Here is a 14,567-nt window from a genome sequence, read left to right as displayed (position 1 = left end):
TCCTGGATTAGTTCTTTAAGTAGAGGAAAATTAATGATTAAATTAACAAAAACTACTACTCTGATGCTTCTTACAGTTTTGCCTGTGGCCCTGGGCCTATGATTGAATCACAGCAGTGCTGACATTCAGAACTACACAACTCACTGCCATATGATATTTCTTCATTATAAAAGCTTTTCTATATTACACGAAAGAAGAGATTAGCTTCTCTTTGCATGTCAAGAAGATAAGTTATTTTAAGACAAGGAAATCTGATGTTGACACCTGATGCAACATGCAAAAAGCATATTCCTTCCTGCAGAGGCTTTAAACATATGCTTAAAACACTTAAAGTAACAGCTTTATTTTTGCCCGTGGTTATTAGTATCAATGCCAAAACTCTAGGATTGACGTCCTATTGATGAGATACCTATGATGAGTAAATTAATAATTGTATGAAAACGTATAGATGAGCCAGATGTGTGTTGTGGCCAATATAATGTGTTGAGAAGCTGTAAGATCTTGACTTAAAAGATGTGTAATGTAAGGAACATCTTGAGCAGTTTCACTTGGTTTATTTTCAAAAGTTGAGCTTCAAATCAGGAAGCTGAAATATATTTCACATGTAGGTTGTTCTTGGATAAAACCGTAAACAAAAGCCAAAAGACCAGCTTTAGTTGCTGAATGTGAACAACTTTAAGATAAAAAGGAAAAACCTTTAAAATTCTCATACAAACAAAATATCCTAATAAAGTTTAGACATCTTCATGATAGACACTTTAAAAGCATCCAGGAAATCCCTTTTATCCATAACCTATACAAAGCCTATAATAATAAGATGACATCTTTTGAAAAACAAATAAATAATCAATCTGAATTCAAGGTGGTGGCTATAAGATTATCTTGAGTTTGTGTAGGTTAGTTTAAAGCACAACTAACTGCAATAATTCCCTTCAAAATATAAGTACAATAAACACAGAAACCAGACTCAAACTGCAGAAAAAAACTGCATATTAGAATTAATGCATACATTCTCTACAAGAGGTTTCTTCAGTCTGAAAATGGCCAGCAGGTGGATTATTTTGACCAAAGCAAGAAGTGTTTCTAAGTCCACAATGCTGTTTCTCCACAACAGGTAAAGTGTACGATTTTTGTTTGAATCTAAATTAGTGCAAATGTCACACATCACTGTAATTTAGGGGAACAGCACTCTTTGGGTACGAGGACAGCTGGGAACATGAGGACCTTGGCCCGCATAAAAGACAGGTTAGGTAGTCCAGAAATCACCCTGCTGGCTTCTGCACTGAGCTCTTCATCCCGCTGTGTTTTCCTGATAAAGAAAATACACACATATAATAAAATAAAATACAGAGAAAAGACACTGATACGTTAAAATATAATTAAACAGAGGGAAACTTGTGTATAAATGCTTTGAAATGATACAACAATATGCAAATTATATGATTGTAATAACAGAGCTTACCTGACTGAAGTGATGGTTTTCTCTGCAGTGGACATCAGACGATTCAAAGTGTCCTCCATGTGACTGCTGGTAGCGCTGGTTTCCAGTTTGCTGATGGTCAACTCATACAGCTCACGATCAACTCCTTCACATATGAGTATTTATACCAGACACACATACCACATGTGGTTACGGGGACAACAATGATAATGAAGAGGACTTACACACCCACATTAGCTAAATATAGCATCACTATTTTTATCACAGTGGCTGCTCTGTGACTGTTTTCTTAAAATCATAAACCCCATAAATGACACACAATCGACATTTCTGCAGATTCACGTGCTGACCTGGAGGAGGACTGTTGCTACGACTGCTGCTGCTGCTGCTGTAGCAGGATCTGCTCTCCTTCTCAGGACCAAAATAATCCAGGTTCAGAGCAGAGCAGTCTGTGCTAACAAGAGGAGACAGTGGCTGAGGATTGTTGTGGGCTGAGGAGGGGCAGAGAGGCTTGATATCTTATTCATAAAAGGAGAATGAGCATCGTCTTGTAACACAAGATGTTTTCTCCTTTTACTGAGGCTGTAGGGAGGGAGATTTGGCAAACAAAACCCAGGAGAGCAATGCAAAGCTATTGTTACAACTGCTGATTTAGATTTCAAGGCCCTTAGTATGAGGATGATGTATGGATTTGATTCAACTTGAGCCCTGTTTTTGATATGAGACCATATCATATGCTCATTAAATACAATCATTGCCATTTATATTAACTCACAGTGAAACCTGGTGATGCCCCATACATATTAGAATGATCCCAGAATATCTGATACAGTAAGACATAATGCAAATCTTTTGGATTAACCACTGGTGTCAAATCAGTACTCAATATCAAGCAATACCAACGGTCTTCATATTTTATTTGATAGAAAATTTGGATTTTTAAATCTTTAATCCAAACTGTTCTCAATCCTTTGAATGAAAAATGAAAACCCCCAGCAGGCTCTTTTATCATTTGTAAGCTCAAACTTTGCATTTATCCACAGCTAAAAGTAATCCATCATTCAACAAGAGAATGGAAGTGAGAAGGAAAGGGATGAAACAAAGCAGAAAGGATCAACTGGTTTATTTCAGTATTATTTACAAGGATTTCCAACAAGTTTTTATTGCAGTGCATTGAATCTGGATTTGAGCAGTTAACCTGAAGAAATGAAAAAAAATCTGTTTTTTGTTAACAAACTCCAGAAAGAGTCTTCCCATTTGAAACAGAAACTGTTGTAAAAGAATTGCTGGCATTAAGGCACAACTTATTATCAAACACTGTAACTGCAGTTACAGGAGTATTGTACAAACACTGTTTATTAGTACTGAAATACTCACATGCTGATTTGAGCCTTTTGATTTTTTACTTCAGTGCTTAGGAAATGAACACTCTGGTATCATATTGAGCATGCTCGTACAGTGTATGCTTCAGTGCACAGAGTTAGAAAAGAAAGGCAGCATAAATAAGTGACAGCAGTCTGCACACCTGCTGTCTTCTCTTCTGCTCTGCCTCCGTCACATTTTCTGTTTAAATCTTTGAACTCATGTCTGAGAAAGACATGACAGTAAGTCTCCAAATATCTCAACCTAATCCTACGATCAAACAAAAACCCAAAGACAATGTTATTTTAACATATGGAAAAATAATGACATTAAAAAATAAATATAACTGACAAAAATCTAATGTTTCAGTGATCAGCTGGCTAATTGCACATTTAACAATTAAGAATTATTTTAATTATTTTGATTTGTTCCTTCAGTCAATACTGCAAATGTGTTTGAACTGTTTTTAGCAGAACAGGCAGGTAATACTCTGCCCTCTGCTGTGCATACTTCATCATTACAACACTGTACTATTTCCATTTTGTCAGATTATTATATATCTGACTTGTTTGAGTTTTATAACTGTACATAAAGGATCTTACAAAAGAAAGTGTAAGAAAGTATTTAAAAAGTATCTTCTAAACCCAAGAAGGAGGGAGCTCCTGCTGAATCTAAATGTTAAAGTTGTCTTGATTTGAAGACTAAACTCATTAATGTTTATGAAACTAGATGTAAAGCCTCCACCCAGTGACAGTGTGTCAGCCTGCATGCTACAAACTAGAGCTGAATGAATCAATCAATAATATGGAACTGACGATTGGGCCAACAGTTCCTGCAGCCTTTGTTTAAAACATTTCCACGTTTGCTTAGTGAACAATGCTTTTTCTTCTTTATACTTTAGGGTCAGATTTTACACTAAACTGAAAAAAAATAATTACCCTACAAAACCTGATCTTCACACTACTACACCAAACGCAATCCTTAACAAACCAAATTATCTGTTTTCCTGAGCAAAGAATGATTGATTTCTGCGTCGTTTTATCTTAAAAATCTTAGGATCTCTCTTTGCTTAATGGTTTCTTAGATAACTGATGAGACCATGAAATACTTGACATGCAAATACGAACAAGATTTGGTATCAAAAGTGAGGATGTCAGGGTGGAATCACACAAGAAGATCTGACGATGCCTGACAGAGCTATAGGCTAAGTCTAGTAGTCATATAGTGCAATAGTCATGCACTTTGCAAATGTTAGAGCACAGTATTAACACTGCATGTGTTCTGCATTCATCTTCCTCAGTGGCCACTAATAAATTAAATAAAACTAAGTAAAATAAAACAGGATGTCCATGTTCCATGTTCCATGTCAATGCATCCTCATTTGACAGATGTTCAATTCAGCGTTTGTTCTTCGCCAGTGTGATGTGATGTGAATTTGGCATTAAGTGCTGACTTTATGATTTTGAACTTTAATCTCATCATGAAGCACTGTGATTGTTGTGTACACTTTTTTTAAGTCGCCTTTACCACAGTTTTTATCACCTTATCGTGACCTCAAGGCTTCCCCACGACAAGTGGAGCAGATTGACCATAAGATATATTCACCAGAGTATCTGAAGGGAGGGAGAAAAGAAAGACAGATCAGTGTTTCCCTTGTTTTTTCCATGATCAATGGAGACTGGTGTGATTTTTCTATTGTTCGATTGCACGGCTGTCTTCCTTTGAGTCCAAGTTTGGGTCTGCCGGATGTTTTAACTTAATTAGTTTTTTCTTTGGATGAACTTTAATGAATTCAACATGATTTGTGTTATCCATGAGAGCAAACTCATTTATATCTGAATGAATCAAGGGAAACACATCATAAATAAAAAAAAGCACAACATGCCTTGAAGGAAGTAAGGAGTGGTCCAGAGGAGCCCAGAGTAAACTCTAAAAAGTTTTGGCTTATAGGAAGAAGCCAGGTAAGGGGATGGTGGATACTGAAGTCTATTTCCGACCCCAGAAGTGAGGGGCTCGGCGAGGAGACGTACCGTCCTGAGAGCTGCTAAGGCCACGGTTGCTCCAGTCCAGCTGGCTGGAGGGAAGCACCTCCTACACAGAAAGAAGTTATCAACACATTGATACAACAGCAGAGTAGGTTTAATGTGTGGTTCGTGAAATACATGTTGTTCCCCGTTTAGAAGATGTTATCCTCTAGCATCTTGTGCACAAAAGACTTATAATGTGTTAACTCAAAGAGACTTCCTTACCGGCCCTGAATCTCCGGAGGGGTCAGGTGTGACCTGAGACTCTGGAGGAACTTGTGCTGTGACAGCTGTGTGTCCTGGAGAACAGACAGCTGGCACAGAGTCTTTGGTGGGCTCTAGCATTCCCTGATGAGTAAACGCAAAAAGGTGAGCAAGTTTTCAGACATTAGGTTTGGAGAATGGACTGTCACTTATAACAGCAACTGAATGAAATATGCACCCACTAAACCCACACATTTTACACCATTACAATGATACTTCTTATAAATAAAGAGCATATTAGTTTATGTTTAACATTTGGCTCACCAGGCTGGATGCATAAGCAGGAACAGCCACTGGCTGCTTCTTCATGCCCATGAACACCTTTCAAAAGGCAAAGACAAGCAAATAATCAATCAATCAATCAATCAATCAATCAATCAATCAATCAATCAATCAATCAGACTTTATTTATAAAGCGCTTTTCATACAATGACATTGTAACACAAAGTGCTGTACATAAAAACAACTTAAAACAGAATAAATTAAGAAAAAGATCCAGACCCCAAACCAACCCCACAATCCTAAAGTTAAGAACACAATATATGCAAGAATAGTAAAAAAAACAATAAAATAAAATAAATCAATAAAAAATAAAAAATAAGTTGCTGAACGAACTGAGGAAACACTCTCATGATATCTTAATGAGGAAACACTGGAGGTAAAATAAGATGTTAAAACTCAACACAGGTAATTAAAATCACCAAAATAAAATACATTTCTAAGATAATAAAACACTAAAATATTAAACCATTACAAGAAAATAAGATGCTATACTTAAAATAAACAAATAAGAACATCAATAAATAAAGTAGAATAAAAGTGACTAAAATTTAAACTAGATAAATAAATAAATAAATAAATAAAATTGTTCAGAATAAAACTCAGTTAAAAACATGACTAAAAAGGTTGGTCTTGAATTTGTTTTTAAAAATGTTGATGCTCTGTGCAGCCCTCAGATCATCAGGTAGGGTGTTCCACAGGGGCCGTGATAACAAAAAGCTGCCTCACCCTGAGTCTTTGTTTTTACTTTTGGTACTATTAAAAGTCCACTATCTGAAGACCTGAGGGCTTTCACTGGCTCATATGATAAAATCAAATCTGATAAATAAGGGCCAAGACCGTTAAGAGATTTAAAAACCAATAAAATAATCTTAAAATCTATTCTAAAAGATACTGGAAGCCAATGCAGAGACTTTAAAATTGGTGTGATGTGGTCTTTGTCAGCATTCTAGCAGCTGATAACACTGCATTCTTACATACAAACTTTAATGTAAAGAGACATCTAGTTTATAAATATAAGAGGAGCTTGTTTAAAGGAGCAGTGTGTGGTATTCAGCAGCATTTGGCAGAACAGACTTTATAGAAATTAAATTCAATATATACTAGCATGTTATAATAAATCTAAAATCACCTGAGTAGAAAAATAAAAAGTGGTTTTGTTGTGGGTCCCTTCCATAGAGGCCCTAATCTTGCAACTGTACTGTAGCATGGAATGGACCAGCTAGTGATGTATGCATTTTATGAGTGGTGGTTGGGGAGCAAAATAATTTCTATTGATAAACATTCATAAAAGTTAATCTTGACAAATGGAGGATCAGACTTATCATGTGTCACAGGAGCTTCTTCTCATCCTGCAAGGCCACTGCAGCGCTAAATATTCCCATTTCTACACACTGCACCTTAAAGTCATCATAGGACTTTTCATATGGAACAGGGCAACAGTTTTATAATGAAGATAGCATCAACAGGCTTTCTTTAGCTGTCCATGTTCTGTGATATGAGAGTTCATTTTGTTAAAAAGGTTATTGTTGTTTTGTTACAATACCACTTTGTGTTGTTTCTCTTTGTGTTATACATTATCTTACTTGAACGTGTTATCTGTTGGATTGTTTTTCTCTGTGTTTGAAAATCTGTACATAAAAGTCAATCAACACAATCAGTGCAGCTATAGAAAAAGCTTAATGTTACAGGTAAATAACAGAATGAAAGGAAAACGTCACCAAGAACTTCAACAAGTAGGACGTAACAGCTCATGTGTTTTTACACTTTGTCCTATTTTGGATCACTGAAATTACAAAACAGTCGTTTTTAAAATGTTGTCAAACTCACAATATTCCTTGTGTCCACACCAAGGCACCTGAGCAGAGTCCTGTTTGTGTGGGATCCTCCCCACTGAAACTGGAGGCCAGCTGCATTGTGGAGGTCCTGGTGTAACCACCACATTGCCCTCTGAACACTGAGAAATAGCGTGAAAATAAAGTAGCACTTTGATATATTTAGACACAGTGCAGATAAAAACAAAGACACGGCCCACAGCACAGCAGTTTCTGTTAAGATTAAATCATTGAGCCAAACACTGCTCTCCCCAACTACTCAGTTGTTTATGTTTATATTTTAACTCCAGTGCTGCTGCTTCCTCATAGAAATGAGTCACTTCTACAATCAATTATTATTTCGCAAGGCCCCTCCAGCTATCATAAATTAAGAGTGGCAAATTTAAAAGGTTTTCTAAGCTAGATAGAGCTGTTACTGTTTGTGTCATTTTTAACAGAGATGAAAACAAACGTATGAATTGACATATTTACAATCAACATCCCCAGTATTTACAGGAAGTCATCCTCACCTCCGAGATCTTTCACAGAGTTCTGGTACTTCCTTATCATCTCTCTCAGAAAGGTGTTGGTCAGGAAGCAGAGTGCTGAGGCTGAGCACCTCCTCCACACCCTCCACAGCTGGGACCCCCACCTCTGGAAAACTGGACAGAAGAAGCTGCTGGACACGGCCGGAGAGTGACGCCTAGCCAGGAAAAATGGGAGAGGGTTTTGCTCAAAATATGTGAAAATTGTACTTCCTATCATTATTGTAGAGCATTTTAAGCATTAAAAAAGTCTGTCTGATGTGAAAATCTAAAGACTAACAAATGAAAGCAAAGAACGAGGATCAGAAATGGCAGTAACGTATTAAATATTCTCTGCGGGCACCAATTACTGCCACTAAAAGCATCAAAAAGGTTTACAGGGAAATAGTTTCCCACCTGACAGCTGTTCCTCCTGCTTTCTCCATGCTGCCCCACCCTGTCCTCCTCCGTGCTCTCATCACTCTTCAGGCTGCTGACTTGCTCTCGGGACGGAGTCCAACTTTTTCTCTCCCCATGAGCCCTCTGGTCTTTAAACTCCGCCCACAACTCCTCTCCATCCTCCCGCGTGGGTGCTGAGCAAAAATCTGCAAAGCTGTCACTGGGTGGGAGGTTGCCTAGAATTTGCACCCCTGCATCAGCTGTTTGGACACTCTCTTGGTCCCTGTGGTGCTCGACGCCACAGTCTCTAAAGTCTGCAAAACTGCTGTCTGTATGTGTTCCAGATTGTGAGGTAGCAGAAGTATCCTGAGTTGCGGATTGGTAGAAGTAATGAAAACCTGTCCCTGTTTCAGACTCTCTGGGATTTGCCCCGTTGTTACTGGCAAAAGAGTCTGCAAGTCTAAAGTTTTCAAGTTCTTCCTCATCATCAGTCGGGTCCCAGTCAGTCTGATCCTCTGGTGAACCAAGAGATGAAACATTTGGTTCAAAGTCTGCAGAAGGGCCATCAAATGACAAATCATCACAGAAGGATATATCTGAAGCTGACTCACATACACTGAATGTTTGGGGAACAGTAGAAATGTTCTTTTCCCAATATTTACTGTCTTCATCTGAATCTCCATCCCCGTGCATCCCTGTGGTGGATAAAGAATCAAAACTATGTCTACTGTCTCCAGGATCGCCTAAGTCCTCCTCTCTAGGAGGCTGTTCAGATGGAAAATCCAAAGCTGTTGCAGCAGCTTCCTGAGGCTGTTGCTGGTCCTGAGATGGCTGCATGAGTGCTGCATCTCTTTTCTCACAGTGCTTGACAGTGCAAATATTTTCTTTAGCCTGTGACACAGAATGAGACCTGGGCTCAGACTCCATAATGACCTCCTGTTTTGGATTACAGATTTGCCCACCTAAGCTCCTGGAAGAGTTTTTCTCTTTAACGCCAACCAAGGGAGTGAAACCACAGCACCAAGGATGTGCAGCCTGATCTGTAAACACGGTGAAATCAGCAAAACCTGTTTCTTCTCTGGGAGAGCATGCACCTCCTGCAGAGGCTGCAGGGCTGTGGTTTCCATCAGAATACCCATTAGTGAGGTGCACAAGTGATTCAGAATCACAATCCTGCCTTTCCACCTTCACCTGGCCCTTGTTGGACCCTGAGTTCACAGTGGAAGGGGGTTGGGGAACTAGAGATTGTTCTATTGGATGGTTAAAGCTGCTGTTAGGTGGATGGTTGGCTGGCTTCATGCTGGAAGAAGAATATCTGAGGCTGGATGGTGGATCATTAGAATCAACAAAGCCAGGAGAGGAGAAGGATGGCCCAACAGAGAATCCCCCAAACTCGTCATCTTCCGATCCTATCTCGCCATCACCATCATCATCCAGTAGGGGAGGGGAAGAGGGGTGCAGGGGCACGATGTGTGGCTCCATGGGTTCTTCTAGTGGAACCTGAAGGCCTCATTCACCTGGGAGAGGAGAGTGAAACAACAGAAATAGAATCATCAACCTGCAGAGGAATCTGAGGAAATGTGTCAGTGTGTTGATGATGGTACATGCTCTGCAAAAGGCTGACAGCCTTTTTTTAATACCTGAAATATGAAACAAGACAAATGTTGGTATTCTAACATCACATCCTTACACTGGTTGTCTGTTTGTTTTAGAATTAGTTCAGGGATCTCACTAACAACTTGAAGGCAATCATACTGGTGGCGCACAACACAGCAGACTTTTTTCTCGTCTAATAGCTTAATTTCAACATAAGGTCAAAGATATTTGACTGTTCCTATCATTCATACCTTATAAAGTATAGAACTAGACAAGCAAAAGGTTCACTGATCAGGCAGGAAACCAAAATTTTAAAAAGTTCTTATGGAACTGTTTTGTTTGACACACACTGCTCTGATATTTATTAATCTAATCTAATCTATTCTAATCTGTTTTACTGGTTCCATTCCTTGTTATGACAATTAGAGATAGACTGATATGTTTTTTTCAGGGCTGATACTGATACCGATTATTATTATTGGAGCCAATATTTATGTGCAGTAAAAGGGAAAATATTGGCGTCAACAATTTTAAATAATACAAACTCCAACACTTAACTTTGTTTAAATGCCTTTAAGCATATGTTTATTAAACAGCTTTTCAGATTTGAAACATGTTAAAGGTTTTTTTTTTATCTTAGACAATAGACATCTTTGTTTTAAAATTCTAACAAAAAGTGCAGGGAGCTCCCAGGCTCAGCAACATGTCTTACAAAGTTAAATGAAAACTTAAACAAATAAATAGCTCCCTAAAGTTTTTTAAGGTAAATAAAGTTTGCCAAAATTTCAATATAACTGAAATGTAAATCTTTCACTTATCCTAGTTTATTTTTTTTAATACTTTTTATTTAGTAGTTTTCACACACAAAGAAACAACAACAAGGAAACAAAACAAGACAAAACAAAGATGTGGCAGCATGTCAGCATTGGATGATTTTTCATACATATATATAAGACTATCTTCTGTAAGTTAACAGCTCATTTTTAACTCATCCTTGAGTTTATGATTTGATACCCAATGCAGAAACACACTTTAAATAAAATAATAAAATGTACAAAGAAAAAAAATCTACAACGTCGACAAGAATAAACAGAGGAAAAAAAAAATTAAAAATAAAAGAAAGTAAATACATAAAGAAAATTTTAATTTAAATCAGATTTTATTTAGGCCTGGATATGTATTTATCATATATGGGTTATCTTAGTTCAAAGGGATATTTCAGTTTTTTTGAGTGGGGTTGTATTGGTTTTTAATCAGTAGTAGTTGTAGGGGCCACAACGGATGCTGCTCAGCTTGTCCCCTGGGATGAGAAACTGCAGGGAGAAATGAGCCAAAATAACCCAGTTTTAAATTGATCTCTTATCGGCCGTTGAATTTTAAAAAAAGGCTGATGCTGATATGCGTCAAAATTCTGAATATCTGTGCTGATAATTGGCCCGGTCGATAATCCCTAGTAGTTGTAGGGGCAACAACAGATGCTGCTCAGCTTGTCCCCTGGGATGAGAAACTGCAGGGAGAAATGAGCCAAAATAACCCAGTTTTAAATTGATCTCTTATCGGCCGTTGAATTTTAAAAAAAGGCTGATGCTGATATGCGTCAAAATTCTGAATATCTGTGCTGATAATTGGCCCGGTCGATAATCCCTAGTAGTTGTAGGGGCAACAACGGATGCTGCTCAGCTTGTCCCCTGGGATGAGAAACTGCAGGGAGAAATAAGCCAAAATAACCCAGTTTTAAATTGATCTCTTATCGGCCGTTGAATTAAAAAAAAAGGCTGATGCTGATATGCGTCAAAATTCTGAATATCGGTGCTGATAATTGGCCCGGTCGGTAATCGGTCTATCCCTAATGACAATCACTTTGGGGGGATAGATTGAATGTCTGCTATACAAACTACACAGTTATTCTTATATATCAAAGTGTAACCCTCTGCCCTATCAGGTGAAATGCTTATGTAATATGTATCAGTTTAGATTAGTTCCTGGTTTATAGGGAAGGCATCATTGATTTTTGCCAGTTGAGAAATTCAGCACAGTGCGTTCAAAATTGAGGAAACTGCACACATGATCCTTCCGCAAATAAAATCTGAACATAAAACCCATTACACAATCTCAACCCCTGTAAATATCCTAATTTTGTGTCCCTTAAATATGAATTACTGAATGTTTTCATCTTACTCAGATACTACCTGTTCTGTCTCTGTCCTGTAGGTGCTAGTCCTGGTGTGGAAAAAAAATGCCTCGTGTCAGTAAAGTGATACAGGAAACTTTATCCTCAGCTTTGTGCTGCTTAGATAACACTTCGGTTCAGCCATGCCCCTAAGCAGCCACTCCAGGGTCATGGATTAGTGCCTGTATTAAACTCTGAAGAAAAAAAACACACATTTCATGCATGTTTCAGGACAAAATGAAAAGGCTGCATAACACCAGAGCCTCAGATTATTATTTACCAAGGAAAGATGTTATAGTCTGAATATTTGGCCCCTGACGTCCTGCCATTGTATCCTGTCTCTTGTTCCCAGACAGGTGTGTTATGGCAAACAGCTGAATCTGACATCTATAAGCAGACACTGCTTCTCAAATGCCAGCTCTCGAGTTTATGACTTAGTAATGTCACTTGATAATAAGTAATTGGCTGAGCGTTAGGTTTCAGATAAGGCTCACATCGCATGATCCCGCTACCTTATAACCACACTGATTAGCTTACATTACCGACAGCTAGCTCCTGCAGCCAGGACCTAGCCAAACCTTTCTATCAAATCCAACCAAACACTGACATGCTGTGTACATAGTGCCAACTACGAGTTAGAAATACAAGAGACAGCTTTGTATTTACCAACACTTCTCTGTCTTCTCTTTACTTCTTGCCTGTCAGTGTCGCAGCCCTGTTCTCCATCCTCTGTCATCATTCTGTCCAAGTATGAAACAGGACATGTAAAATATTGAGAGCTATCACTGCGTGTCGTTTTCCATGTTCGGTAATTGGTAACCAGGAGGAGCCTTTATCAGGAGCGTCCATTTTGCATTTGTCAGACAGCTTCTTTACAATAGACGATCTTTGATGTTCCAGTGAATCTGCGCATAAGCAACCCCTGCTGGAGAGACTTGATCCTACATGTCTCCTTTTCGCGCTCTAGGCAAGATTTTAAAGGTGACATATTATGCTCTTTTTCATCAAAATATATTGGTCTAAGAGGTCCCCAAAACATGTCTTTAAAGTTTATGCTCAAAAAAAACACTTAGAAATCATATTTTGGCATGCCTGAAAAACCCTCTTCTTCAGCCCTGTTCAGAACGGTCTGTTTTCTCTCTGACCACGCCCCCTCAGGAAGTGGATGTGGCCTCAGCTCTCCAGCACATTGATCTAATGTTTACATGTTGGCTGAATATACACGGCTGCTCACAGACCCACGTTACTTTAACCCTCTGAATCTGATCCAGAATCTGATCCTGACGGAGAGGCGCCTGCAGCAGGACCTTTCTGAACGATTGGTCATAGATTTAGTGTTTCTTGTTGTTTTATTTGTCAGTATGTCGACATGTGTCTTGGTACACAGCGACGAACATGTAGCTATGTGGCTATGCTAACTAGCGCTAGCACTGATCCATGATAAATAAAAATTATCCACTAGATCTTCAAATCTGCAGACGTGGGGAGTAAAACCGACCTTTGTGTTTATTAAGACAGCCTACAACTAGCATGCCTCCCTCCCAAGCTCCTTGTTAGCAAACGTGTGCAGGGAATGAAAAACGGAGGAGGTGTTGAGTTGTATTTTATACAGTCTTTGGGCTGAACAAGCTCAGAGCTCTGACTTCCGTTAAAGGCTCACTCGTTTTTTCGTTAAAATTCATGTTAAAACTTTTTTTAATATACATTGGAAAGACCTAAATATAAATACAATAGTTTTAAATGACATTGATTTTTGTTTATTATATTGTACATTTTGATTTTTTTTTTTTATGAAGTGATGTTGAAACATTTACATGACACCTCTTCTGTCACATGCTGCCCAGATTTTTATGCTGTATTTAGCTGGTTTGGAGGGCATATAATGCCTAAAATAGACTTTGAAAAGGGTCAATTTTACCCGCAACATAACAGGAGGGTTAAAGTAAATATGACCTCTAAAAGAACATTAATAAAATGGTAATAACACTGATATTTAGCAGGAAAATAATAATACAATTTCAAAATGCATAATGTGATAGTAGCAGAATTTATTCAGTCATTATATAAAACAATAATGTTCACAGTGCAGACACTTTAAACAAAGCAACAGTAACGTATAAAGTGATGACTGAAAAGGCAGAAGCAACATTCTTATTTAAGCCTAGCCTACATTTTCTATCTAATTAAGCTAACAGCTTCCAAAGTGTAAAGAAAAACAACAAAACAAAAACAAGTAAATCATGAACACTTAAAGACTTCAAAAACGGATTTGCATACCATTATTTTTAAAAACCAAAAGTGAATCACACGCTTTTAAATGTTTACTGGCATCATTCCACAATTTAACCCAAAATTAAATTAGATAAAGCAATATTGTTTTTCCTTTTATCTTCAAATTTTTTCCTCACTCATTTAGCGGCACCCCCTATGGATGATTGGCACCCCTAGCATTTGCCTATACTGCCTATACTACGGCCACCCCTGGTGATGTGGATTTTGTTTACAGTTTAACCAAACTTAACTCTAACACTGCACTGGTCTCCTGGTTACCTCTGGTCGTATTTTTGTGCAAAATCCTGACGATGCAATGAATGAACGGCTGAACATGGATCAAGTGAATAGTGCAATATTAAAATGTCTTCATATTCACTTGACTTGATTTTAACTAAACAAAAATGTAGAAACCTTTTTAAT

The 14,567-nt window shown here is 38.0% G+C and overlaps 1 protein-coding gene across 5 annotated transcripts; it reads right to left on the bottom strand.

The window, feature by feature from the left end:
• Positions 1–543: 543 nt before the first annotated feature.
• On the bottom strand, positions 544–12,717 carry aftphb (aftiphilin b). 5 transcript variants are annotated; one of them, XM_034682644.1, is made up of 10 exons: positions 12,540–12,717; positions 8,126–9,624; positions 7,715–7,887; positions 7,201–7,327; positions 5,356–5,412; positions 5,053–5,175; positions 4,834–4,894; positions 1,792–1,932; positions 1,463–1,586; positions 544–1,309 (listed from the first exon to the last, which is right to left on the bottom strand). In XM_034682644.1, exons 2-10 carry the CDS (start codon positions 9,587–9,589, stop codon positions 1,165–1,167), a joined length of 2,415 nt encoding a protein of 804 aa, XP_034538535.1. In that variant the 5' UTR covers positions 9,590–9,624; positions 12,540–12,717; the 3' UTR covers positions 544–1,164. The 5 variants fall into 5 exon arrangements, 3 of the variants coding, with proteins under 3 accessions (XP_034538535.1, XP_034538536.1, XP_034538537.1); XM_034682645.1 differs by having other exon boundaries at positions 1,792–1,890; XR_004631126.1 differs by lacking the exon at positions 544–1,309 and having other exon boundaries at positions 1,475–1,586; positions 1,792–1,895; positions 12,540–12,716.
• Positions 12,718–14,567: the final 1,850 nt, after the last annotated feature.

Source organism: Notolabrus celidotus, chromosome 4 (assembly GCF_009762535.1).
Source record: "Notolabrus celidotus isolate fNotCel1 chromosome 4, fNotCel1.pri, whole genome shotgun sequence".
NCBI lineage: Eukaryota > Metazoa > Chordata > Actinopteri > Labriformes > Labridae > Notolabrus > Notolabrus celidotus.
This window is presented reverse-complemented; position numbering and strand designations above follow the sequence as displayed.

Excerpts from the sequence above, each read along its gene's own strand:
- aftphb (XM_034682644.1), bottom strand. The coding sequence starts at position 9,589 with ATGGAGCCACACATCGTGCCCCTGCACCCCTCTTCCCCTCCCCTACTG. Across the intron at positions 1,587-1,791 it reads TAGCAACAGTCCTCCTCCAG|GAGTTGATCGTGAGCTGTAT; the intron begins GTCAGCACGTGA and ends TCATATGTGAAG. Across the intron at positions 1,310-1,462 it reads AAAACCATCACTTCAGTCAG|GAAAACACAGCGGGATGAAG; the intron begins GTAAGCTCTGTT and ends TTTCTTTATCAG.